Raw genomic sequence first — 27781 nt, 5'->3', positions numbered from 1 at the left:
GGCCTACAACACTCATCAAGCCTAAGCCGCATATCCAGTGCGAAGGAATGATGGAGTTTGCAGACCAACAACATCCAGAGGGAGATAAACTGCCCCCCCCCATAGGGAATCCTGCAACTGAAAGGATCAAGGCCAGCTTTGGTGGGTGTGATCCCCCTTCCTTGACCCTAATCAGCTCTACCACTTTTGCCCCTCTCCCATCAGACGCAGAAGCTAAAGGCTAGGACTTAACCTCCAGCCAGTGGAAGAGAGGGAAGGACTCATGGACGGGAAACGGATGAGTGGGCAAACCAGCGAGAGAGCGGAGAGGCACACTCGTTCATAACCTGAGACCCACAGCGGATGCTTCGCTTGCTCGAAACTGCCGCCGCCGCCGCCCCCTCGAGCAGGGCGAGAGGCCTCCGCGAGCTCCCTGCCGTGCCCCGAGTGAGGGGAAGGCCGGAGGCCGCACCGCGCGTTTCCGTACTCACTGCTGAGGGTCGAGCTCTCCGCCGCGATCTCGGCCTCGCGCACACGGGGCCCGCCAATTCCGAAGCTGGCGCCACTAGCCGGGCTCACACACCGTGCCGCGGCAACACGGCGCGCTATGATGACATCACCAAAACGCTCCCTTGCCTGCTGTTTCCGGGCGCCCACCCTGCTCCCTTTGCGGCAGCGTAAGAAAGTTTCTGGTCGCCATGGTAACGGGTAGCCTCCTCCCTTGTTCTTCCTCGACTGAGAAGTGTGCGCAAAAGAATACGGGGTCGGGTTACGTTTTCAGAGAGAAAGAAACGTCCTTAAACAGAAGCTTGTTTCCCTCTGTTTTCCTTTTTTAAATGTCTTTGTGAAACACCCCATAATTACGGAACTTTCTGTTCTTACTCGAAGTTGAAACTATGGACCTTTCTTTTTCTTTCCCTCTTTCGAATAACTTCTCAGTTCACCACCAGTCTTTCATGAGTGCGTATGCATCCCTTAAGCCCATCTTTTCCCGCGATACTGTTAAAAACAAACAAAAAACTCCCATGGGCTTTTAGAGCTCATTCTTACACACTTTGAAAGAGAAAAAAGTGCCAGAAGTCCCCAGCAACCCCACGTTTCCTAAACAGCATATAGTATGGACACTCCGCTTCATTGGAGGTGCTTCCCGGGAGTTGTAGTTCTTAGGATTGTCTGTTTTCTACGAAGAACTGCATGTCCCGGCATTCCGCGCGCGAGCAGCAGCTTCCTTCTTCGTCCGTCTGCGGCGGTGAGGAAAGTAGCGCGTGGTGATCTTTGAGTTGCCAGACGTTACCATGCCCAAAGTTAAGACGACGTCGCGTTCCCGGCAGCAGCGCCGAGAAGGAAAAGGACCAGGACCGACATCAGGTAAGGAACCTCGGCAGGGTGAGGATATTCTGAGCTGGGGAGGACAGTCCTCATTGAGATCCAGGAACTGATCCGGCCACATGGTGTCGGTGGGGGAAGAGTCGTGTCAGGCTTGGACCAGGGTTCGAATTCCTGCTCAGCGATCGAATGCAGGGGGTGACCAAGGCGCAGGAGCACCACCTCCCGGTTGGCTTGCCACGCAGCACTCTTGTGCATATCAAGTGGGGTGATCGTAGCCTTGCTCTCCTTGAAGGGAAGGTGGTGGTAAATAAAAGCAGCGGTTCGGCGTGGCGCAGGCCTTATGTGTTGGACTGGATCCTTAAGAGAGCCAGTCGAATCCCCACTCAGCCATAAAGTTCTGTGGGTGATTTGCGGCAATCTCATCTCTCAGCCTAGCCCACCTCACAGTGTTGTTATAAGAATAAATAGGGAAGCACTTGCATCACCTTAAGAACAATGGATAGGTTATAATAAGTGTTGTAGCCTGCTGTCCCAGACAAAATACCTCTCTTGCTTGTTTGACACAGGAATTCAACACTTGCATAATACTGTATATTGAGAGAGAGGGTACCACCATCACACATTCTTTTCCATTCCCTAATTCTAACCCTGAAGGACCACTGGGCAACTTGTGGCCCTTCAGATGTATTGGGGCCACAGGTGTCACAAGCCGTGGCCAGGATAGCACATGGTGAGGCATGATGAAAGTTGTCTGCCAAAACATCTGGAAGACAGGTCGTAGTCAACCCTTGTTTATCCACTCCTTTGTCAGTGGCATTCCTGGGTTTTCTGCAGAGGCCTTTTCCATCCCTACTATATCATATCTATAGCTGTTGCTACTGGGTACTGATGCTGGAAAATGCATCCTTTGCCATTGCTTTATGCCATCTTACTATATATTGTTCCTCTCTAGGTCTCATTGCTTATTCTGGTTCCCTGTGTGCTTACTCAAACACTAATGAGGAGAGAGGAAGGTGGGACCCATGAAGCAATGCAGCAGGACAACTCTTTCCTGATGCATCCAAATAGTTAAAGGTAGATTCTTCAGAATGCAATCCTACCCATGATACAAGTCTTGAAAGGAGAGCTTTCTCTGGGCAGTAACATTTTCTCCTACAAACTTGAGAAACGAGTGGAAAGGGCATAGAGTGGGTGCCTGGAGAGACTTGATGCCTTAAAGACTAACTAATCTATTAGTGTTTAATTTATCTTGTCTTTAGTACAATAAGCTCTTCCTTGCAAAAACTTGTACTGCAATTAACCACACAATCCCATGCATGTTTACCCAGAACTTAAGTTCAGTGGGACTTATTTCGAGGTAAGGAGGCCAGGCTACACACAATAAAAATATATCATCCAAACTGCATGTTTGTCATGAATCAGTGTGGTGTAGCGGTTAAGAGTGTAGGACTGGGACTCAGGTGATCTGGATTTTAGTCCATGCTCAGCTGGATGACTTGAGGCCAGTGACAGACTGTCAGTTCAATCTTTCTCACAGAACAGGAAGAGGAGAATTCTGTAAGCCCCCCTTGTGTTCCTTGGACAGAAAAAGGCAGAATATGAATATAATAAAGCAATAAAAGGTTACCATAGCCCAATGCTTGTAGGGTGCCAAATTGAAACGTTTGGGTGTATTACATAGGGTATTATCCCAGGGCTGAAGTTCAAGTTGAAGAGCTTTCCATTATATCAGACTACTTCTTTAGGCTTAAAGACAGCGTCATGCAATCAATACTTACTTTTGTGCTTCTGCTATTGTGCCTTTACTAATAGGTATCAGGTTCAACACTGGACTTGGTCAACACATTTTGAAAAATCCCCTCATTGTTAACAGCATTATAGAAAAGGTAGGTGATAATCACAGCTGTTTGATAATTTTATCTTTAAAGATAAATGAATGTAAAATTGGCTATAACTAAGTGTACAATCCTACACTCAGTTACCTGAGAGTAAGCCCCATTGAGCTTTTTTTTCTGAGTAGAGTAGCATAGGCATGTTTAGCATTGCACTATGAAACACTAACAGAAAAGATGAGATAATGGGGAGACAAAATTTCTAGAATCAATGAGAGGTAAATTAGATGTAGAGATACAACCCAAACATTGTACAAAGTAATTAATTTTATAAACATTCAATTTAAAATGACTCAAAATGATGTGTATATCTGGTATTAGAAGCAACTGAATGAGAAATTTTGAGTGAAATAGCATGCAGTCTGGTCCCTCCCTGGGAATTTATTTGGATCCTTGCTGGGAACAGAAGTGTATTCTGCTTTCACACCTAATGCACTATCTTAAATATGAGATCAACTCTTACTTAAGAGAGATCAACACCAAATGCTACCAAATTTTTTAAACTTATTTTTCATGTAATCCAATTTTATTCATTTTAGGCATCCCTGTACCCTACCGATGTGGTTCTAGAAGTTGGTCCTGGCACTGGTAACATGACAGTAAAAATGCTGGAAAAAGTGAAAAAGGTAAAAATCCACTAAGAAATAACAGGCAAGATGTTTTTTTTTGTTCATACTTGACTACAGGGAGAACAGGGAACTGATGAACAGGATCACATTCAAACTTTATTGATCACATGGGAAAAGAGGATGACTAAAGGAAAGCATCAGCTTCTTTCTATTCCTCATGCGTATAATAAATAACCATTCCTTTTCCCAATGTGTTTCTACATATGTTATTATTAAACAAATACAAAGCTAAAAAAACTTTTGTGAGACATGGTACTGCCAAAACAAATGATTGAGCATGATTCTAAATGGATATGAAGTCATTCTGGATACATTCTGTATAAAGTGCACACACCGTCATTTATATATGATTCTCTTTCAGGTAATTGCTTGTGAGGTTGATGTAAGGCTTGCTGGTGAACTGCAGAAGAGGGTCCAGGGCACGTAAGTGTTCCTAATGGGAAAAATGCTGCACTGTTCTTTAATTAGAATATCTCTTAGACATGTGTTAAAGAGAGACTGTTGTTTTCTTTCAGGCCCTTGGCTAACAAACTCGAAATTAAAATCGGTGATGTATTGAAAAGTGACCTACCATTCTTTGATGCATGTGTGGCTAATTTGCCGTATCAAGTAAGGGCAAAAGAAACCTATTGAAAACTAAGAATAAATAGCTTTTGTTTATAGTAAGAAACATCTTGTGAAACCAATGCTTTTTTTTCCAGATTTCTTCTCCCTTTGTTTTTAAGCTACTGCTGCATCGGCCCTTCTTCAGGTATGTAAAGAAAAATACATAAAATCATAGACTAGTAGAGTTGGAAGGGGCCATGAAGGCCATCTGGTCCAACCCCATGCTATTACAGGACATCAGTTTACACCATCCCACTCAGATGGCTGTCCAATATATTGCCTGACATACCAAATAACTAAGCAAGGATAATGTAGTAGGGTCAGCAGATGTTTACCTGGAAAACAGAGTATTATCAATATATCAAATTAGCTTGCTAAAAACACTTAAGGCACAACCCTGTAGCTTTCTGACATTGTCTGGGAGGCCATGGGATTCTTTGGAGTTCTTGCTCCAAGGCCCTTCAACATCAAAGCTGGACTCTGAAAAGTCATGTCATGGCCCTGCCCTGCCTTCTTTGCAAATGAATGTCTTAAGGTTCAAGCTGTGTTTCTCTTCTTGGATCATGCACTCCTAAAAATAGTTGCTTTCTGTTCCTGAAATGTAAAAGGCCCAACTTTGTTATGTTGCATCTCTCTGAAAACACGTTATTGCTTTTCGGCACCAGGCCAAGACCTTTTTATTTAAACGTCATTTTAATTGTTGATTTTATTTATTGATTAACAACTTTGGCCAGGATGTCTCCAACTGTATTTTATTGTACCAGTGATATTTATTTATTTGTAAGTAGCCCTGAGGCTTAGGCAAATGGGGCGGCATATAAGTCTGCTAAATAAATAAATTGAGCTGGTTGTAACCTCATACAGGTTGAATAAAGGCTGCTGCTGAATCACAGGCTGTTCTTACAAGCTAAGTCTGCACTGTGGTTTAACTATGGGTTATTAACCATGAACAACTCACTTCACAACCCAGTAAAAAAGGGCTCTCTTCTGATCACAGTTGAGAACCCATAGTTAAACCATAGTGTAAAATTGCAAGTAAAGGCACTCCGCAATTCAATGACAACCCATAGACTGGACTGGCAAGTTGCTGACCTTTCTAGAAGGGGACCTACATCCATCGCTGTGACTAAACTTGTATTACATTTTTAATTTCCAGGTGTGCAGTACTCATGTTTCAAAGAGAATTTGCCCTTCGCCTGGTTGCAAAACCAGGTTCTCCCTTGTACTGTAGGCTCTCGGTTAATACTCAGTTATTAGCCCGTGTTGATCATCTGATGAAAGTAAGTAATTAAAACAATAGGTAGCTAAGTGGGGGTTTGGAATTTCAGTTCAGAGGGGGAAGCCAGTTCCTAACAAGATGCGAATGCATTTATTTTTGAGAACTAACTATATGATGGTTTACAGGTAGGAAAAAACAATTTTAAACCACCACCAAAAGTTGAATCAAGTGTTGTGAGGATAGAACCAAAGAATCCACCACCACCAATCAATTTTCAGGTGAGACTTAGAAATTTTAACATAAAATTCATGAAAACAACTTACAGTTACTTTGTCAAAGTCTCCAAAGTCTGTGATCTTGTTCTAGACATCTTTCCTAAGATGGTATAAACCAGCCTTTCTCAACCAGGTGCCCTCTTGGTGTGTTGTACTACAATTTCCATCAACCCTAACCATCTAGGGTAATGGTATTCGTGGTGTTTTGGGTTGTGGGGAAGATTCTTAAAACTGAATGTGGTCTCATGAAAGAGCCTTTCCTAGATGTTAAATATATTTTGATTATAGTGGCAGTCAGGCAACATGTAGAAAACAAATACTTGCATAATATTCAAACTGAGGAACAAAAAACAGGCAGATATTTACTTGGGAATCTTGCACTGCTTAAATCATATGTCTTATGTATTTATTTAGGAGTGGGATGGTCTGCTAAGGATTGTCTTTGTCAGGAAAAACAAGACACTTGCTGCAGTTTTTACGTAAGTTAATCATTTTGGAGGAACTGTTCAGTTTACAACTATGTAGTAAGTACTTTGGCCAGTTGATACTGGGTGGATTGTGAATTAAAATAAACAGATTTATTTTATATTTTCAACCCTCTTGTGTCTCTCTGGTAGAACACTAAGTAACTGACCCTTGTTTGTTTGGTCATGAGGAAAAAATTATATTCTTCAGGTGTTATTCTGGAACTTGGAGGCAGTGTGTTTGTTTTATGAATCAGCTTTTCTTCTGAAAGATGAGGACAAATAACACAATTGCTAAGAGTTTTCCTCAAGTATGGGAAGAAATGGAAGGAAGAGGTACTATAATGTGGCACAGTGGTTATAATGTTGGACTGGGACTCGAACTGGTTTTTAACCCAGCTCAGCCATGAAGCTCATGGGCCAGTCATAGGAGTGACTGGGCCAGTCATATAGTCCCAGCATAATTACCTGCTAGGATTGTTCTTGTAAGTATACTCGTAATATGGAAAGTGCGAACCTTGTAACACACCTTGGGTTCCTTGCAAGGGGAAGAAAGGCAGGGTATAAATGTATACTCATCCTCAGAGACCTAAAATCTAAACAGCTACTTCAACACCAGCCAATAGCAGGGAGCAGTAACCCTGTCCAGGGACCATTGAGAAAGGAAAACAGTCAGGGTTCAATATACAGCTGTAGGCTAGGGAAGCCTCAGATCATATCTTCTCACTGCACTTCTGTGAGAAGTATCTTTGGTTCCCCTAGCAGGGAAAGCAATGCGAACAAGCACTTACTCACTTGGTACATCACAACTTAGAAGGTTTAAATAACTCGTTTTAGCCATCACGGCACTGAAGGATTGAGCTGCTTCCCACACATGTGCAGGTCATTTCTGCTTCACATCTGGGGTTGTAAAGAACTCAGGAATGTCCTTTTACTGACCCATTTCATTCATTTTGCTTTGGAATGTCTCGGATCTTGCAGCTATAAATCAATTTGTGCATGCTAAATATCCCCAACAGCCTCTTTTAATTAACATATTAAGAAACCCCTATTATAATGATTATAATTATTAATTATAATAATTTCTAAACCACCCAATAGCTAAAGCTCTCTGTATTCATTAATGAAATAGTCTAAGGAAGTTAATACCACCTGCATTCATGCAGGTTTTTAACATCCTTGCTGAAAAGGAAGGTGATTATAAGGAGTTGTTTGTTTTTTAGATCTTTCAAAAACTTTAGTTAGGTTAGGCAGACAGTAGACAATAGAAAATTAAACCAGTGAGCAGAAAAAAAATCTTGTATTTGGAGATATAGATATATTTCCAGGGTTACAAAAATAATCACTCAGGGTGGTGGGTAGGATACATTTACAAAGGGAGGAATTCACATCCACAGTTTTGTCAAAAAGGAGGCCTATATAGCTATGTCTGACTTTCCTTATTATTACTTCTTTCAGTTCAAAAGCCGTGAAACAGCTACTGGAACAGAATTACCGGATTCACTGTTCACAGAATAACTTGGTAAAATAACTAAGCAAAATAAATAGCGGTTTTGGGGTGGGGGAAGAGGGAGATTGCTTCTTCTCAGTACTCTAATAATTATTCCTTGCACCGAATATGAGATGTAGCACATAAATGTCCTGTTTTGTGTTTTATGTTAACAGGAAATTCCTGAAGATTTCAATATTGGAAATCTTATACATGAAATCCTCAGAGATACTGGTTACTCAGAAAAACGTGCACGAGTAATGGATATTGATGATTTCATCAGGTGAAACCACATGCATTTTTTAAAGCTCTTTGCACTCTCGTTTAAACAAAATGAAAAGCAACAGACACCACTGTATTTTACCATTTGTGCAGTGAGTTATCAGTTCCTGGTATGCCCCATGTATTTTAGTGAGACAAATTGCTTATTAAACACATACTACCTAAGGAAATGCTCTTGGGGCCACACACAACCACAGTGTGCATATTGTACATACTAGTGGTGTAGGAAGATAGTTTTTAGGGTTATGCCTGTACATCTGTCCTATTACCAGAACAGGCAGGCTGCTATTTTCCTCTCCTCAGCCTTCCTTCTTAGGAAGCTACTGAGGGATGTGCTGTAGGAACCTGACTTTGGGTACAGACGGGGGAAATGGTATCATTACCTGGGAGTAACTGTGGTGGAACATCCATATGGGAAACAGCACTACTGTTTGGGATGCCATGGTTTAGTATGGTGATTGCACGAATGTTGCTGAGATAGTTGTGCCTGATGGGAGTGTAGTCTTGTGATCAGGAGTTCTGCTGAAGGCACAGTCCTAGTTTCTGTTTATATATTGCTGGCACTTTGTGCTTCTTGCTGTGTAAGAAAGATCACTATCTTGTCACACTAGAATTGCACCCTACTGATTTCAGTAGAGGCAGGAATGAGTATGTGTTCTTTCTCAGGCATCAGGTAGAACCTAGACATCTTGAATGTTTCTTTCCTGCTTGTGAAGTCCTAAAAAGCCAACATTCTAACACTTCCCAACTGCTTAAACTGGGAGTAGAAAATGTGTGAACTTCCAGATATCGTTGGACTGCAGTTTCCATCAGCCCTAATCAGCATAGCTAATAATGGGGGATGATAGAAGTTGCAAGCTGATATCTGGAGGGCCCTGCATAATTTCATCTTTTGCTTTAGTTGTCCTATTATCAATACTTGATGTGTGGATCTGGCAGCAGTAGCCAGTGATTTAGTTCTGAGGATAGGTGTGCAGGAAAAATGTGTGTAGTGGTGGGATGGAGGTTTTGGGGTTCGAGACCTCAGAAGCAAGAAGCATGTTCCTCCTGCCTTGGAAACTAGAGATAGAAGAGTAGCACTTGGAAGTGCCATTCAAAATGTCATATGAAGCAGAAGCATAATGAGAACTGACTTGGGTTTGTTTTATCTTTCAGCCTTCTTCATGGCTTCAATGCAAAAGGCATACACTTTTCTTAAAGAGATAAATAAGACGGAAGATAACTTGAACATCATTTTACAAAGACGAACTGCACTATGTCAATAAAAATGTTAGAACTTCAGTCATGATGCATGGAAGCTACTCCGGCCTTGCAAATCCAGTTGCGAAATGGGTTCATAAGCAGAGGAGCCAAATGGACACCACTTTGCCTTGTCCTGTTCCCTGCTCCCTGTGGTTCTGTAGGAGAACATGTACAATGCAGAGTATAAATATTTGTAGCCATTGTTAAGGATCTGCTGAAATGCACGTCTTTATATTTCCTGTTGCATTGGGTTGGCTACAAGAAGAGTCTCTTGGGAGCAGACTGTCTGTAGCAAAAAATATCCATGCTTAATGTTAACAACCACGTAAGTGCTAATATTGTTATTTTAAATCATTCATGGGTTTGAAACGGGAACCAGGTTTTCCCACTTGACAAACCTGAATGGTTGCAGAGTCCTTTTATTACCAGATCAGCTTTGGTCTTATACTGTGCATTGCAATAATTATTATTTTGTATCAAAGTTTGTAATAAGCAATAATATACAACATTTTTCATCTTACCATACAATTTCATGCCATGGGAGCAAGTTTCCATTCTTTCCATTCATGCAAATGTTTTGGACTTCAGCTCCCAGGATTCCAGATCGGCCTTGTACCTTGGGACTAATGACTGTTGAAGTCCAAATCATTTAGCAGGCACCAGGCGGGGGCACACTACTAGGCGTTACAGTCCTTCCCCTCTTCAAAGTGCAGAAGAACGCAAAGCCTGTATTCTTGTGTATAGAGAATTTCTTTATGATAGTGCAACATAGGTATTCCTCATTGCATCTTTGGGGTGGAAGAGATCATAGAAATTTGGCAGAAGGTAGTGCCTAAATGAAAAGGCCCTGCCTTTAAAGATTGCTCTATGGTAGGTGGTGGTTAAAAGCAAATAATGGTAGAAAATTGGAAGAAAAATCTTTGTGTGCATACTGTCCATTTTTTTCTTTGCAAATCATTCAGAAATGGCTGTTTCAAAAATGCCACAATTGATGCATATATCTGGAAAAACATGTATGAAAATAAACATGAATTGTCCTGTTAAAAGGGGGGGAAAAGCTTTGCAACCTGATAAGCCGGACTCAAGCTCGAATGGCCTTCAAGGTGAACACTAGTAAGCTCAAGTTCTGTAGATTCACACACCACTTGGCCATCATAGCATTTCCAAGCTGTGAACTTGATTCTTTAGGGAAATGACATTAACTGATCAAAAGTACCTGCTTTGTCAAATCTTGATCAAGGCTTTGACAAATCTCGTATTTCAGAGGCTGTTCAACCAGTGTCTGCAATCAGTACTGGATTATATAGTTGCTTACTGACCATCCTATCTTATATTCCCCTTCTGTCGTCATATCGACAGGCCCATATTTGAAAACTAAATAATATACTCCAGTGGTTTAGGTATATGTAAATTAGCACTTCACATCCAAAAAGGAACAGGCCCATTTTAAAACAATGACAGCATTCACACATGGCACCAAACCATAATGTGTTACCAGGTAGCATGGTTTCTTACCTGATGCTGGGGTTTAGACAAATGACTTGCATGCTTATGTAATCTCACCTCTCCTCTGTAATTCCTCTAAATGGTAGGAGGTATCCCATCAACTGCTGCAGCTGAACATAAACTGAATGGTTTATGTTGTAAACCATTCTGAGCATATGCTATAGAATGGCCTATAAAAACTTTAAACATCCCATGCTACACTGCTGCTGGCTACTTTGCCTGCCTCTCCCTCATTGGGCCACATACTCCCGTTTGTGTTCTCAGTCAGCTGTTCCTGGGTTCTACCCCCCACACACTTTTTCCTGCTCAGTCAAAGCAACTGGCTCTTCACTAGAGTAGTGCTATCATGTTGCCACACTCCATGCCAATGTACAAGCATGACGACCCACGGCCACACTTCCCTGCCCTTCCCTTGCTGCAGTTACGTCTACGCTCCCCTGTGTGCAAGATGCTGGAAGGGGCCACCTCCCCTCACAAGCCAAGCACTGGAGGGAGGGCTTCAGTGTGGGTAGATCATGATCCCTGCCCCAACTGCGCCCAAACACTGTTTCCCACTCTCAGAAGCCCCTCCCCCACCTGCCCTGGCAGGCACATGGAAGCAACTTGCCCTGGCACCCCCTTCTGCATGTCAGGCCACCGGGAACTGCCTGATCTGGTGCTGCCCTCCCCACAACCACAGCCTGGTTACAAAATATGTATTCCTGCAGCATCAGAACAAAAGGATGGGTGTGCTATAAAGAAAAGCATGCCAGTTGTTAATAAATCCAGAGCTTGTTGATGTGCAAGCTCAGCTGCTGCAGGCGTGTTCACATCCTATCCCCCACCCCCTCACAGCCTCCCACCCCACACTAGCATGGATCCAGCTGCTGGCAGCAGCAGCAGCTCTGCTTCCACCATTCACTATACCTGCCTGCTTGCCAACTGCATGGCCAAAGGCCTACACATCCCGGTGCATGGCCAGCTTGCAGCTATGCAGCAGGAGCACCGAGAGCTGCCTGCAGAGCTGCAGTGGTGCTGGGGAGCATCTGCATCATGGCCCCATCCACCTCCCACATCTCTCAGCAGGGCCCAGAGGGTCTACTCCTGGGAAGAAGCTTTGCCAGTGAAACCTCCCCAGGTGGGTCTCTTAGATGCACTGGGAGATCATGTAGGTCTCCTGCACCACATGCCTGGCAACAGTGAGTGTCGGTGGGTTCAGATGGCACTGGATTTGGGGGAGTGTGTGGGAGAAGGCCCTGATCAAAGTCCCAAGGAATGTCAGAGACAAGATAGGAAGTCTGGAGACAGTGGGAGACACAAGCTTTTCAGGCTGAGTGCCCTGTTGGTGATATCTGTGCAGAGCCTGTGAGCTCCTCTTGTGTAGAGCAACGCTCACAAGAACATTGTCTATATGAGCAGAGCCGAGGTTAGTTTTATTTCAGTGTCACTCAAGTAAACCACAATGACCATACACCATATCTGGCCATCCCCGAGGTTGCTGCTACTGGAGGCAGCATGAAGCAATGCCACCATGATTCCAAAGCTGCAAGTGGGCACTGGGGAGGCAGTGCATAGGCCGAGAAGGGAGGCACAGTGACCAATCACAGTGCAGCTGTATCTGGTTCAACAGTTGCTAGGCAGACTGTATAACTAAAGAATGTAGGCTAAAGCATCTGCTGTAGCCTCACCCTCTCGTGTTGCAAGACCCACTGATGGAAACATGGAAACCACATGGAAATTAGGTCCAGACAAATAAACCGGTTTTCTCCATGGTTCCACAGAGATGCTTTACCACCCTTGCTACATTCACACATGGCAAGCCATGCCACCATGGTTTCCACCATGGCTTGTCAGTACACGTGAGCCTGTCTAATATTTCCCAATTGTAGGTTGCTATCTTGCAGTTAGGTTGCCATAATCAATGATATTGGACATTTGCTGAGAGGCTTTCCAGAACCATCAGGAACACACTCCTACTTGCAGCAGTTTGTGCACCTGTTCTAAATTATTAAGGCAACTGCAGTTCAAATGAATCCAGATATACTTGAATTATCAAGAATTATCTAGAACAAGATCCAAAGAGGGGGGCTTGATTAATGATCTTGTCACTGTTTTCTTCTATATCATTGAGACGCCATCTTTCGGTAGAGTTTTGACAGTTTTGCTAAGAATGCCAACTCTCCTTAGTTATGCAGAAAGGAGTTAATTGAATATGTAGCCAGCTTCATGTTTAAAAGAATTGTGCCTACATGCGACTTCTCCAACCTGGTTCCCTCCAAATGTACTGGAATGTTGGAGTGATGGGAGTTGTAATCCAACGCATTTAAGATTATCAAGTTAAGATCCTCAACAAATCATAAAGAAAAGTATCCCCAACTGCTGTGAAAGATTCATCTACTGCTACTACCCTCACTACAAAGTCAGGTTGAGAATGGATGTGTCTTTTTGATGGGTTCATTCTTTGAGAACATAATATTAAAAACATCTGTGGCCAAAGAGCAGGCAGAATTATGCATACTTTGAACAAGAGTCATTCTGCCTAACAAAAGCAATTTTAATCACTCACTCTCTATAGATCTCAAGCAGCAAATTAGATCCATGAAAGATATGCCATTCTTTAAACCAATGTGCACAATCACTCCACTTAGCTTGTGTTTCTTACATAAAATACTAAAAGCTTTACTTATACAGAATATTGGTGTCTTGAGTCTAGACAAGGTGCAACCAAGCTCTTTCAGGCTCATAATACAGAGTATGAATTCAAAGTTAAGTGCAAGTTGATACAACATCAAATCATACACTCTCAACTTTGGAAATGAGGCAGCTTTCTGTAGATAAACTAGATGCTCCGTTTCCTGTTACTGTTGAGAAATAAAACAAAATTAGACTTGAATCTTATTTGTGGAGCAATTGCACTTACAAAGATCATGGCACCACAAACATTCAGTAGTTACTCATAGCTGTTTTAAATCAACATATTGGATAAGTTTTTAAAAAGACAATCCTATTCCAAGAATTGAATAAACTTAGGAATGCTACATAGGAATGATTCCAGCATATTGAAGTCATGAATATGATGGTCCAGAGCACTGAATGTCCCATTGCTTCTAGAGAGCAAAGTAGGCTTCCCCCTTAATAGTATCGCATCAAAGCTAAACCCAGTCAATCGCAGCTGGGCAGATCTACTTTTTAAGGCAGATATAGAGTAGCAACCTCTCCAAATAGTTAATTACTTGTACTACCTCAAGGCAGCTGGAGAACAGTAAATTTTTAGGCACATTCCTTTCCATGCAGACTTCCAAGCATTCATCTTTACTATTTAAGTACTAGCAATATTGTAAAAGATCACGTCAGCCCAGGATGTATAAATTAAAATCCAAGACAGCTGTCACAGAAATACCTGCGGTTTTGCCTGCAGTTTTGTGTAAGTATGGATAGTACGGGGCATATAAAAATCTTCAATATATCTGTTCCAAAATATTTTAGCAGTAAAATTGCAGCTCAGATGGATATGACTAGCAAATTACACATTTTACAGAGGGTTATGTAGAAGTAACATTCTCATTTCTAATTTATATTTCATAAATTTATTAAACACATTGTGTAAAATCTACATTGTTGTTGTTTCAGTTTTCACATTTACAGATAGGCGCTTTGTCACCACGATATGGTAAAGGACTTCTACAGCCTACCTTCCTATGGGAGTTGTGTTGAACACTGAGAAACTCTGTCTCATTTAAGCTCTCTTCTCACTGTTTTCCCTTTGTTTCCCTCACCCACAGCACAGATGGGCTTACGTTCCAGAAACAAAATGTGAAACAGTTCCAAGCAATGTCTCGTGTTGATATGAGCACCTGGAATCTATTTTGGGAAAAGGGAAAACTCCTAGAGAGGTCTAAATTCTTCTGACAAAAAGTGAAAACCCACATAAAAGGGTATTTTTTCTGTTGGATATCAATTTGTAAAAATAATTGAAGTGCCACCATTTTAAAAAGTGCTGGATACACAGTACCATTTGTAAAGGCTTCAGGCATCATTGTAGAATTTCCTCAGCTTCAGACCAATTCTGTGGGATTTATTGTGCAAATTTTCAAATGGTACAAACCCAGCCACCTTTCAGCTGATGGCACTGTACAAATGGAAAATATGCATTAGCTACTTTCTTTTAAAGCAACAGTACTAACTACCTGCAAACTACAGTTAATGCACATGTAAACCATCATGCATCAGAAGCCAATTTTATTACGAGAAAGGGTTATTTTGGTATCCTATTCCTTGGATACCTCTTACCCATAGGCAGAGATCAGATTGCACCTTTATTCTGACATCACACTAGCACACATACTTTATATCTGTATTATCCTAAGATACAACTCTCCTTCATAATCAATTACCTTTTATTGTACATCCACTAATTTATAGTTTTGTTTTTACAAAGAAGATGTTAGAGACTCTTTATGGTATTGAAATAAATCATGATTCCAGATTTTTACAGGGGAAAATGAAATGCCTTACTGTCAATCCACACTGACAGACTTTTTAAAATTCCAGGTCAGTGATATGGCACGTACTGTGAAATGAAGAACAAGTTATGGAAGGGGGAAAAAAAGCACAAAGCCAACACACATTAAAATGTACACACAACAAAAGTAATTTACATTGACAAATAAGGAATGTCATTTATTAAGGCTGTGCTTCAGAAAGGACATTTAGGGTCAAGTCGCCTTGATCAAGGCACAGAATGGGAAGAGGTGAGCACAGCTGTCTAGAAGAGGAGGTATATACAATCACTGATGAGGTGGGCATGCATGCAAATACAAAACCGCACAGCTGTTTTTGCAACAAAACTTGACATAAGTGAAACAAAATACTGTGAAGTTTTTACAAGTCCACCATTTTACTTCATTATTTTAAAAAAATTGGCAAATATTTCAAAACATAAAAGATTCACAATTTGAGTAAGTTAAAACATTTGAAACAAAAAAGTGCTTCCCATCTCCAAAACCTGCCTGGTTGTGCTATCTGGTCTAAAAGCATTTTGCAGACATCTTAGGAGTGTTCCACACAACTGAAATGTCAGCCAGGGAAAGAAGAAACATGATATTTCCACAGACACTTCAAAAGTTTTAGCTCTTTCAAGTAGTTGACTTCTTGTAGCTTCATTTCCAACCACCTGCATGGTACAGCAATGAAGGCTCAGGCATTCTTTAGCAGCAGAGGTTTGCCTCAAAGGGCACGTGGTCTCTTCGGATTGATTTGTTTACTGGCCTGCTCTTCCTCTTGTAATGCTGTGCGGAAGGATTTCACTTTATCTTAAAAACAAAAAAGGGATCTTATTACCAAAAAAATAATTGCACCACTGCTTTTGCACCCAAGCCTTGCAACACTGGCTGCGTTCAGATATCATGAAAACAAATCTGTGTGCCTTGAGCAAGAGTGTTCTCCACTCTTCCTCCAACATGATGACAAGAAGAAAATTGCAAGATTCTTTTCCAGTATAGATTAACTATAGTTTAGCTTTATGTCAGCCACCTTAATTATAACTTAGTGAGACAAGCCATAGTCTGAAGTTGGTTGTTTCCATTAACCATATTTTGCCAAGTCTGCACAGAGCATACTGTGGTTTACATAAAATGAGGTTACAGCTGTAACACGTGGGGGGAGGTAAATATGCACAAACCCAAGGCTTGCGGCAGCAATGATGCATTACACTGAATTATGGTTCAGTACAACATTCCAATGCAACTCATTGGTTGCATATTCCTGTAATTTGTCTTGAATACACCAAGCAGAAATAAGATTCATTACACATAATAAACACATAGTGGAAATACAGAGGTGTCATCAGGCAACACATAATTGGTGGTGGTACCAATGCACTCTGTACAAAGCGCACAAAGGGAGCAGCGTGTCCTATTTTAACAACCATGTGTTAAGTAGGATGCACACACACTAGCAAAAGATTGGAAAACCAATGAGGAAAAAAGGGAATGCACTTTTAACTTTCTTCTGGATGGCTGGGGATAAGAAGAATATTTGATGAATGGATGTTGTTCACAAAGACCAAATATGAAATAAGAGATAGCAATAAATACAAACTGCAGAGTTCCTTTTACTGGAAATTTAGAAAGAAACTAGATGAGAGTTTTTGTTGGAAAACAGTCAAAGGAAAGGCTGCCAAGTAGAACACCTAATCAAAATAAGATATTCACTGCTTTATCCTGTCATGGTACTCAAATTGAGATCATATGCTACAGTATTATTACAAACAAAAATTCAAAACTGGAGCTCCCCAGACTGAGTTTGTCTATCACTGCATGCTTGTCATTCTTAATATGATTTTATTAAAGATATGCTGGTTATTATCATCATGCTGAAAGACAGGGAAAGGGGAGAAGAGAACACAGCAGCACTTAGCTATTATCCCCACTAAATTTTATAAACAAGCCGGTTGTCGTCAAATTCTCAAGTAATACAAAAATCTTTCCTATCCTACCTCGAAGTTCGGTCAAAATGTAAATTTTTTGTTCTAGGATTGCTTCAAGTTGTGTAGCATATGAATCCACATCATAGTCTACTTCTTCTGTCATTTCCAGGAGAGCTTTTTCATCTTCTAGCCACCTAATAGATTCCTAGGGAAATCAAAGGGTGAAGAAGAATGGAAAAAAATCAAGAATCAGTTTGAGGAAAGATGAATAGGTACAAAGCTAAACTTAAGTTTTGCTGTTCTCCTGAAAATTATCAGATCCTTTCAAAATCAGATAGAAAACAGATTTGATTTTACTGAAGCAGAATCTTTTAAAAATGATTGTATTAAGTTGTGGCAGGTTTATTTTTAATCTACTCCAACCAGTATCAGGAAAAGACAAAACTGGTTGCACCAGCACTATGAAATTTGAAGCACAGGTGGAAAAGGACAGATGTGATCTTAAGTTAACACACCATAAATGAAGACCTTCAATCTCTTGCTTCCCAGTATATTTTACCAAAGGTTAGATCTTACAGTTCCATGTTTTCCCACTGTGTCATGAAGTATTTAAGAATTTTCAGAAGTTTTTGATAAATCTCATTGGTGAGAGGGAAGCTAGTACTTCAGAAGCACAAGGCCAAAGCCCCACATGGCCACATATGATTCTTTGGATTCTTGCCTTTCTATTACCCCAGTGCTCCATATAACATTCACCTGAAAGACAGCTCTGTGGTCTTCTACTACTTGTTCTTCCATTTCCACCATCTGTGATACAGCTTCATGGAAAGTGAACAACTGTGGTGAAACTTCCTCCTCCTTGTAAAAACAATGAAGTGCAGTATAATTTCTACATGCCAAAAAAACCCCTTTCAAAACAAGTTAATGGGCAAAGCAGTGTTTTGTAGAAAGTAATAAGAGAAAACATTCTGAAACAGGTTAGAAGTGTGCCAGATTTGATGTGGAGAAACTAGTCATGATAGCACAATAAAAAGTTCCAGTTCAGAGTCAATCAACCGCTCAGGTATGGACAGCACAGGTTGTCAGCGCGGGAAACAGCAATCAAGAGGTGGTTTGGCCCTTCTGACCCTATCCGTAAGGTTTCCACAAATACCCAACTAGACTTTTGAAGTGGTTCTTACTTTCTTATGAGGCAACGCTATTCAAATTTATCTCTTCCAATGTAAGGAGCACAGCCTTATTTTAGGATGAATGAGAAAAATAAAAGACAGTGAGGCTTAGAAAGACACACAGGGGAAAAAGAACACAGTTGAATTTATACAGTATTTAACTCTATCCTCACAGCATACATCCCACTGCTAGCAAAATGGAAATGTAGTGGGTTCCGAAGCAGACAAACAAGCAAAAACACTTGTTTCCAAATGTGAGAGGAAAGTGGAGCTCCCTTCCTGGAGGTCCTCTGACCTGTGCTATTTCAGCAGCAAACATTCCCATTCATTTCCAGGCCTGCTTTAAGCAGCACTAGGAATGGGTCTTCCTGGCTCAATGGAAACAGTGGTCTTCTCAGATACTGTCCATGAAGGCCCAAACAAAAAAAAGGAGATCTATGCAGAGGTTCAAAAATTGTATAAACACAAAAGAAGGGGAAGCCTGCCAGTCCCACCCCTTCTGTTATCTTCTCTGTCGCTCTCTCCATATGGAAGTCAACATCCTGAACTGAAGAGCTTCCTCTACCCATGGATGCTCTCCACACAGTATGAAATCCTTCAAAGTGAATGAACCATGGATATATGTATATAAGGCTGCCATCTTACACTGTCTCTGCTGGCCCAGTGACTCTATGAAGCCAGCTGTCAAGAGAACCACTGGATGCTATACCCTGGGAACTCAGGATACAGCTGTCTCCTGGCAGCAATTCCTAGGTCATCCCAGGCAAATGTCAAGCAAAAGGATGCACAGTACAGAATCACTGCACAAAGCCCACTGAAATGTCACCTCAGCATATGGTTCTATTTCTGACAATGCTCTCTCTCCCCTTTTAGTACAATGTATCTGTTTTTCTAACTTCTTTTTACAAGTGCTTAGAATCTGTACTCATTTTTCAGAATTATAGATCTATTATGTGTCTGCATACAAAGTACTGCATGGTTCTGGAAAGATTTTGGAGCCATGTCTGGCAGGATAAATCCACCCCTCCAGAAATTCCTATAAATTAACATTTAAAGTTAAAAAGAAAGGTTACATTCAAAGTAAGAATATGGAAAAAATATTTTGAATGAAATTTACTGGCGGTTGACAAGCACCATGAATTAAGCATGCAACACAAGATTAACTTCAACTCTGATTTAGCACAGAAAGAAGCTATGCTCTCCTTATGATATATATAAAAATTAACTGTCCAGAGTCTGAAGTTCCACTGCACCAAGAACCACCACAATCTGGCTGATACTTACATTCTGTTCACAAAGTAATTTAAGGTCATCTCTCTGGGGTGAGCTCCCAACGCCCCACTGTGCCTCCAGGTCATCAATCTGATTGGGAGCGTGATGCATGATTGGACGGATATCACCGGCAGCGTTAGGATCAACCGTCAGCTCTTTTACTCTACAGTTGTGAAATAGGTATTCGTTTTAAAATGAGCAACATTTCACTTGGGGCAGAAAACAAACAAAACACTTCATCAATTCACAGGCAATTCACAGAAATTACAGTGATGTCAGCTTCACAAATGTATGTACCCCTTAATATAAGTAGTCAGTCACAGGAGACTTGATTACAAGCATCACCTTGCAGTCATGCAATAATTTTAATCATATAATTTCCTATTATTATTTCATATGCATTAAAAAATGAACCAATATCCTATTTCAATTATTCAGAAGCTGCAGTGTCAGTATTACAAAGATGACATCACCACTCTAACACATGAGGGAAAATAACAAGCCTGAGCATGAGATGTTTGAGAAAGAAAAGATGAATAATAATTGGGAAGATGATTTGCAGGCCATGCAGTATCACCACCTGTCAAACAAAATGAAAACAAAAAGGAGGAGATGGTTCAAGGAAGGAAGTGTAAGTGACAGTTTGTCTGAAGAATTACATAGCAAAATAGCAGGGGGGAGAAAAATTAAAATAAAGATTCCATGTAAAGAATGAAGTAGACCTGGTGATCGAAGGAGAAAAGTCGTCATACTCATAGGCAGGAGAGAGATCAGAGCGACTGCCACTACCCTGTGAGAAGGGAATGTCCGAAGGACTAATTCCAAATTCCTTTACTCTGCAGCAGCAAGATGTAGCAGCAAATTAAAAGAAAGTGTTCTTGTAAAGACAATGAAAATCACAGCCGCTATTATTGTATTCCATCATTTATGCAGTGTTTTTGCTACAGCACAATGTGCTTCACAATTTATCCGTCAAGAAACCCCTAGCAACCATTGTTAATACTTATTACTAGAAGCTAAGGAACTGAGATTAAAGAATGGTAACTTAAACAAGGTCATCCTACTAAGCAAAGGCTAGGGCAAAATAGAAGGAGTCTGTCCCAGTTATTCCCAGTAGTGGGCCATACAAATGCCTCACAAGACTTACATAACATGGCTTTGTACACCTTCAGAAATCAAAACAATAATTGCAGCTTTAATTATCTAAGCGGCCCAGTTCTCACTATGATTTTAATTATACATTACAACAGCGTCCCCTCAAATGTGCTGTGCTCCCGATGTGCTGGACTACAACTCCCATCATCCCTGGCTAGCATGAGCCTCCTGACTGAGTGTTACAGTCCAGCATTTTTGTGGACTCTGAGTTGGGAGAAGCCGCATAACCAAGTATTGGTCACGCAGTTCATGGATGCCTATTAGTGTTATCTGATTAGAAGATGATACAGTAAAAATGCATACTACATACTGTTGAGTATGATGATGGACAAGGAGAGTCCAAGAATGTTCATGATGGATGCTCATATCCCATGCCAAAAGAACCAATACACATGTATACTCCAGTGCTTCAGAAACTTGATGAAGCACCACAACAAATATGTCCAGCTAATATGTAGTTATCTCCCCACCCAACCATTGCAACCAACCTACTACACAACAGCAAATATTTAGCAATAAGGTGTTTCATCTAATGACTAAAACAGAGGTAAACAAGTCCTTTGGAAGAAGGGGCAATACACACACACACCGTGAGAGAGAAAAATTGAGGGTCAAGTGTTCCCTGCATCCTTATACTTATGCTAAATGTATATTATTGGTTCATCTCTGTGGACAAACTGATATTGCGTTCAGTTGTGATTAGGGAACTGATGGGTGGGTGGGTGGGGGATGTGTTTTCAACTCTACTTCAGACGTTCTGCATAAATGTGTATCCCTCAAACTCTGACCCAGACCTGGACAACAGATGTATCATAGTAATTCAGCAAGTATGAGGAAATGGAGACATGAAAAAGGCTTCTAATGTTGCTAGGGAAACACAATTATGTATTTAAATTATGTGAGCTGATTAATTAGGTTTACATCTAAATGTAAAAGAAAACATTTAGATCAGTCTAAGTCTGGGTTTTCTAATGGCATATAAGCAAGCTAGAAGCCACAGTGCACTAGTATATAGCAAGATTTCACAGAAACCCAAAACATGTAATAGAAACTGAATCGAAGCAAACCCTTCTCATACCTGTTTGCATATCTTAGTGTATTTAGAGTGTTTTCACAAGATGCCATCCCTGGAGAAATAGTAGCAATCTGGGAAGAAAGGATACCAGAAGCCAAGCAGTTATTTTCCTCAAGGGCAACAACTATTAAACAAGCTATATATAAGCATGGATTAGTAATACAAATATAATATTTATAAAAATAGGTTTGCTTTTTAAAATAAATATTATATAACAGTAAGTGCTTGATATGTGTTGTTTAGTGACATGCAGACCTATAAACCTGAATTGTTTATAGGTTAAACAATCCAGAGTTAACCCAAAAACAGTTTATGGTTTGTTGTTGTGTAGCCTATGAATAAGCCAGAGTTTCTGAAGTCACACATAACAAAACAACCAAGGAATGTGGTGTTCCTCAGTGGTTAATTAAAAGTAGAACAGGAGACAGCACACACACTCTACTCATCACCATAATAACTGGTACCAAGTCATAGAAACCAGGTCACTGATACAAGGGGATACTTGAATAACATCTGTCTAAATGGGACATCTCCTGAAACATAAGAAGGATAAAAGTCTCCCATAGAAGGGGCTTACTCAGTTCTAAGTAATTTTCACAACCATGCTGAAACTTGAACAGAGGATATCAAGAAGTTATATTCAAATTATTACAAAGGTAAAAGATCACAGATTTACTCTGTTTTGAATACCAGTCTTGTAGCTGATTAACTGAAGACCAAGAAATTAGCCAGAATAGAACCAATGAAGGGATCAGATTGTGAAGCAATATTGACTTTCAGCCTCAGACCACAGTCTAAAGCAGGAGAAGGCAACACAGTGCCTTGAAGACTTCTGGTCTCCAATAATGACCAATTGTCAGGACCAGGACCTGGCTAGTGTCAGGTGTCTGCAGAACCAGGAACACCTTTGCAGGCACTTACAGAGAACAACTAAGAGGCAATCCTCCTGTTTAAAACTAACATAAAAGGCCTCTCTGTACTGCTGCTCTCTGCCACAGCAACACAATTTTTCTCTGTGACCTTTTGCTCTGGCCCTCTGCATCACCAGGTCTTGAACCTTGCTCCTGTTTGTTGCATTTGTTCCTGTTTGTTCCTGCCTGGCTCCTGTTTGATCCTGCATGATCCAGTCCGCTCCTGCCCTGCTTGTGTGTTCCTGCTTGTTCCAGTTGTTCCTGCCTTGTTCCAGTTTGCCCCCTGCTGTGTACCAGCCCACACTTGTCTGTCCCTGTGGCCTCCCTACTCCACCTTGCGCTGTATCTGGACTGTGCTCTCTAGCACTACTAAGCTATGGAGCCCAGCCTCGTACCAGCATCCTGGTTCCGGTGTTCTGCCCAGTCCTGTCAGCTGCCTGTGTCCTGGTCCTCACACTGATCATTGGCCTTAATTGGTTGGGGCTTACGGGGTGTCCAAAACACCTAGAGGGCATCAGGTTGGTTTAAAAAAATAGAGTAACTGAGAATAAGAAATTACCACACCTATGTATGTGCTGTCCAGTGTATCTACATTTTTCTTGGTAGAATGGTGGGGTACAAATCAAATCAAAATATACCATGATCTATTAACATATAACGGAGATCCTTAATAGACTATTTTTACCCAGTGAGACACTGTAACACATTTAATAAACTTACCATACAGGTGCGAGAGTTTTCTCCTATGAATGAATCTCTTAGAACCTGAGTGAGTTTACTTGCTCTGAATGGAGTATGAGGTTTATTTCGGCCTAAGGCTCTGATGCACTCCTGCAAGAATAAAAATACTTACACTTTTTCCTCAGAACAGGGGCAAAATTATTTTAAGACAACTGAAACCAACAAGTCAGGTAAATAGATAGTGGATGACAAGGTATGGTCATCTAAGTGACTACTGAGCAGTGGAAGCCAATAATTTTAAGAAAATACAGATTTGATACTAAATTGCTAGGCTGCTGTATCACTGTGATTATACTGTTCAAGCTTGAATTTTAAGTCCAACCTGAATGGTAACACTAATTTTTGGTGCTTGCATGGTGCAATGGACAAATGCTTTTAATTGCTACTATTCCTCACATCTTCTGGTGTCCCTGCCTTACATCAGCTGAGTCACAGACTGAGAGAGCACTTAATGTGGCATGTAGAGCAGGCACTTTATATGCTCTTTAAAAAGAGGTTACCCCTAACATGCCACTTGAAAAAGAGAGTGGAAAGATCCTTCAGGCTGAAAGTTTTTTCCCCTTTGTGTATAAAAATGTAAGCCAAATCAGGCACTAATCTAATACAGGGATAGAATATTGGGAATTGCAATTTAGTGTACATCAAAATTTATATTTTTGGCTAATTTACTGGAAGTGGCTTTGAACATTTTTTTAGAAAACCATTTTCTGTATTCAGTATTTTCAAATATTTTACTAAGGGACATTATTATTGTTATTCCGCCATTAGTCAGGACTTTACCCCCACCACCGATTTAGGAATAATATTTCTTTAATCCCCTAAACTCCTATTAAATGGCAGGACCTCAGCTTTAACACACCCATCAAGTCCTTCCAATCAGCTTATGCCTAGGCTTCTGCCATTTCCCGCCATATTTTTCCCTACTTGTACAAAAAGCTGATAACTCCATAGTTATATCTAGTTTGGGGAATGGGGTTTAGGACACCTCATACAACATCTTATGAAAATAAAGTAACCCATGGAGACCAGAATTTGGCTCAAGGAAAGGAAATGGAAAAAAGTCTCAAGGAAAAAGAAATGAACCATCCCTTCCCTTGGCTATCAGTAAATGAGGCATGGATCTGCCTGCCACTGAATCAAACCAATGCATGAGACTAACACTTACTTGACCATGCAGCCCTTACTGATTATAACAACAGACTTTCTAGTTTAATAATGATAAACGCATCTCAAGCCATTTCAAATAGGATGAAACCCACCATTTCAAATGAGTTTTTTAATGCTTTGGCAAACAGACTGCTAGATTTCTAATTCCCTGAACTTTAAACTCTTATGTTACAAAGACTGTCAGAAAATGAAGAATGACAATTAAGCAGTTCAGCTAGGAATGCATGGATGCATGGAACATGCATTCCTAACAACAGTAATTAGGAACATCTGTAGCAGCAAGCTTATTCTTAATCCCCTATGTAATTACTTTTCAAATACACCAAACAAAGCAAAGCAACAACAAAACAGTTCACTGAAGTACAAACAAACGCTAAATCTTGAATTCATGATACATCCAAATACAAAACATGTAACATTATGGATTTTATTGTAAGATTTATTATATTAGCAAGTTACACTAACAAGCAAAGTTTGTGCTGACAGAAGAACATAATAGTCTGTAGAGGAAATGTGTGTGATAAACATACTGGTGCTGGACCCAGTGAATAAATTTGATCTAAACACAATTAACAACTTCATCCAAGAAATGGATAACATTAAATGATTGAAATTAAACACAAAAGGCAAAACGAGGGATTTAAGTGTACATGGGAAAAATCAAAAGCCAACAAAACTTTGTGATATGTCTCCAACAGGCATATAAAGATTGGATTTTGCATTGCTCATAAGTACCAGCTATGGCAGGTACTATTTTAAAAAGTTTTATACTGATATTTTGTATTAATTATATTTTGTTATATGGTCATTCTTTAGTTAGATGTGTAGACAACTCTGAAAGCAGCAATATTATTAAGTATTATCTATGTAGCACATATTTGCATATGTTGTAATATGTATTGTGCACTAAATAGGGACAAATTTCTCCTCCCTCAAAGGGCGATTCTAGTTAATTACCTAAACAACCATAAAATAAGAACTCTTTTTAAATATGCTGGCCAGAGGGTTTTACAGAAAAGAAATAATGGCTTCAGAACCCACTTTGTTGACTCAGAACTGGAGCTTCAGTTTGAAATAACATCAAGGCAGAGAATTGCTTTGGCTCATTTTTCAAAAGCCTCAAATGTCTTACCCAATGACAACTACAAGAAAAATCAGCAAACACCTCTAACTTCTGAATTATTTCTTGCAGAATTGGAAGAAATTTTCATGCACAGTATCCTTTTCTGATAAGCTTGTCAAACATTAGGCACATAGGTGTGGGGATAGGGAGATAATGTTGATGATGATTCAGAGAATTAGGGTCTTTTAAACAATAGTGTTTTTCTGCTATATTTTCACCAAAGCCACAGAAATTGCAAAGCAGTTGTGAATGAATGTAATCATGAGGTATCAAAAATACCCATTTGCTTAGAACTGTGGATGGTAAACAGTACTCTGTGTCTGTGGGGTTTTGTGTGTGTTTTGCAACTTATCTCATATTTAACACAAACAATGTTACAGTGTTATGTCTTACTACAGTAAAATCCCATCTCCTTGTCAAGATCAGAGCCTGATCTCCCTCCTCTTTCAGGCAGAGGGGAAATTTAGGCCTTTCTTGCTTTTCATGACCAAGCCAAGAAAAGCCAGTTCACACCTGCAGCTTTATTTTAAGAGCAGTTGTTTCTGGTAGAGAGAGAACTGGCAAGCAGTTCTCGCCCCAAATCAGTCACAGATCCTTCATGGCAGGAAGAACAGTAGCAGGGAAATATGAGTATTTCCCTTGCAAATATAAAAGGCAGCAGCAGTGTGCTATGGAATAAACAGGCAAAAGAGAGAATTCCACAGCACAATCTGCTTCTGTGGAGAACTCCACATATCTGATATGGCTAAGCAAGAGAGATGGTCATGTGGTGGTCAGGGCTGGGGAGTTTGGTGTCAGCGCCCTTGCTTAACAAGTAGCAGCAGGATACTATCTCCCAGTTAGATACAGTTCTCAAACCATTCTTGAAAGCCAAAGATACTGGCACATGTGCTAACACAGACTGCCAACATCACTAGCAAATATAGAATCACTGAAAGATCTGGTCAGGCCTTTCCTCCAACCAGTGTAACTGGAAGTAAAAGGAGAGCCATGATAAACCACTGATTGGAAGTAAGAGCTATTAGTCACAAACTGCACTTCCCCACCTCATCCTTTCTCTGCTGTAAACCTGCTATTATCCCTTCATGCAAAGTTTTTGGTGTAACAGTAGTCATCAAGGTGTAACCAAAGCCTTGGTGCCTGCCCACTTTGCCTCAGCCCCAAATAACCTCAAATTTGAAGTAGTCTGAGTATCTCCAAGGGGCAGATGTTTGCCTTGGACTTGCCCAGGGTAAATGTAAAACCCTACTGCCCAGGAAGCTCATGGCATAGCAAAGTCCGCTCACCTACCTACATCCTTCCACACTATACTGATAGCTCACCAGCTCTAGTAGAATGTGAGGAGGAGAGAGTGTGTCATTGTGGCAAAAAGTTAATTCACACAATCTATAGTTCCCTTACATACATTGCATATTCTCTGATTACCAGTCTAGTATGCAGAAGCACCAATCAAATGGTGGGTTGTATTTCCTTTGAAAGGGGAAATTCCAGCTGATCTTAAGCATGCAAAAAATATATGTAAAATATTCAAGGAAAAGAAGTCAACTATTCAGTGTCAGAATAAAGAAATGAAAAAAAAATTGCAAGTTTGAGGGCATGGGGGAGGTATATGTAATGAAGAATCCTCATATCACTTCCACACAATAATGCAAGCACAAATAAATATATTTACATGAAGAGTTGACTAGCTGTTCAAGAAACCAGAATTCTCTTTTTACAGAAGCATTGAACAAATAGAGAAAACTGACAGAAGGTAAAATCCTACATAATTTCAGTCCTTTAAAAAGAGTGCGCCCTAGTACATAAATCCCCAGGTGCCAATGGACCAGTGCTGGCCCCTTGCATTCAGA

General features: G+C 40.6%; 3 protein-coding genes across 9 annotated transcripts in view; 1 reads left to right on the top strand and 2 right to left on the bottom strand.

The window, feature by feature from the left end:
• The window catches only part of IPO11 (importin 11), a 94839-nt gene extending 94283 nt beyond the window's left edge, over nucleotides 1–556 (bottom strand). For both annotated transcript variants that reach the window (XM_044446222.1, XM_044446223.1), the window contains exon 1: nucleotides 471–556. The gene's annotated coding sequence lies outside the window, so the exon portion shown is untranslated. The remainder of the gene's footprint in view (nucleotides 1–470) is intronic.
• A 652-nt stretch (nucleotides 557–1208) lies between these two features.
• DIMT1 (DIM1 rRNA methyltransferase and ribosome maturation factor) lies at nucleotides 1209–9445 on the top strand. Of its 2 annotated transcripts, XM_044446724.1 has the most exons (13): nucleotides 1239–1347; nucleotides 2261–2382; nucleotides 3121–3194; nucleotides 3740–3826; nucleotides 4191–4252; nucleotides 4345–4438; nucleotides 4531–4580; nucleotides 5592–5715; nucleotides 5840–5932; nucleotides 6344–6408; nucleotides 7852–7915; nucleotides 8059–8165; nucleotides 9320–9445. In XM_044446724.1, exons 4-13 carry the CDS (start codon nucleotides 3794–3796, stop codon nucleotides 9360–9362), a joined length of 735 nt encoding a protein of 244 aa, XP_044302659.1. In that variant the 5' UTR covers nucleotides 1239–1347; nucleotides 2261–2382; nucleotides 3121–3194; nucleotides 3740–3793; the 3' UTR covers nucleotides 9363–9445. The 2 variants fall into 2 exon arrangements, with proteins under 2 accessions (XP_044302658.1, XP_044302659.1); XM_044446723.1 differs by lacking the exon at nucleotides 2261–2382 and having other exon boundaries at nucleotides 1209–1347.
• A 5017-nt stretch (nucleotides 9446–14462) lies between these two features.
• The window catches only part of KIF2A (kinesin family member 2A), a 62072-nt gene continuing 48753 nt past the window's right edge, over nucleotides 14463–27781 (bottom strand). For 4 of the 5 annotated variants that reach the window (XM_044446001.1, XM_044446002.1, XM_044446000.1 and 1 more), the window contains 6 exons: nucleotides 23621–23731; nucleotides 21993–22060; nucleotides 19772–19922; nucleotides 18075–18176; nucleotides 17388–17523; nucleotides 14463–16203 (listed from right to left, as the gene is read on the bottom strand). In XM_044446001.1, coding sequence (XP_044301936.1) covers nucleotides 16118–16203; nucleotides 17388–17523; nucleotides 18075–18176; nucleotides 19772–19922; nucleotides 21993–22060; nucleotides 23621–23731 — 654 coding nt within the window. In that variant the 3' untranslated portion in view covers nucleotides 14463–16117. Of the gene's footprint in view, nucleotides 16204–17387; nucleotides 17524–18074; nucleotides 18177–19771; nucleotides 19923–20481; nucleotides 20596–21992; nucleotides 22061–23620; nucleotides 23732–27781 lie in introns of all 5 variants that reach the window. The other variant, XM_044446004.1, reaches the window with a different exon arrangement.

Source organism: Varanus komodoensis, unplaced genomic scaffold (assembly GCF_004798865.1).
Source record: "Varanus komodoensis strain SLA01 unplaced genomic scaffold, ASM479886v1 scaffold5, whole genome shotgun sequence".
NCBI classification, from domain to species: Eukaryota; Metazoa; Chordata; class Lepidosauria; order Squamata; family Varanidae; genus Varanus; species Varanus komodoensis.
This window is presented reverse-complemented; position numbering and strand designations above follow the sequence as displayed.

Bases quoted from the DNA above. Each gene is read 5' to 3' on its own strand.
- DIMT1 (XM_044446723.1), top strand. From the start codon at position 1,275: ATGCCCAAAGTTAAGACGACGTCGCGTTCCCGGCAGCAGCGCCGAGAA. The intron at 4,253-4,344 runs GTAAGTGTTCCT...GTTTTCTTTCAG, and splicing joins CAGAAGAGGGTCCAGGGCAC to GCCCTTGGCTAACAAACTCG. The intron at 8,166-9,319 runs GTGAAACCACAT...TTTATCTTTCAG, and splicing joins GATATTGATGATTTCATCAG to CCTTCTTCATGGCTTCAATG.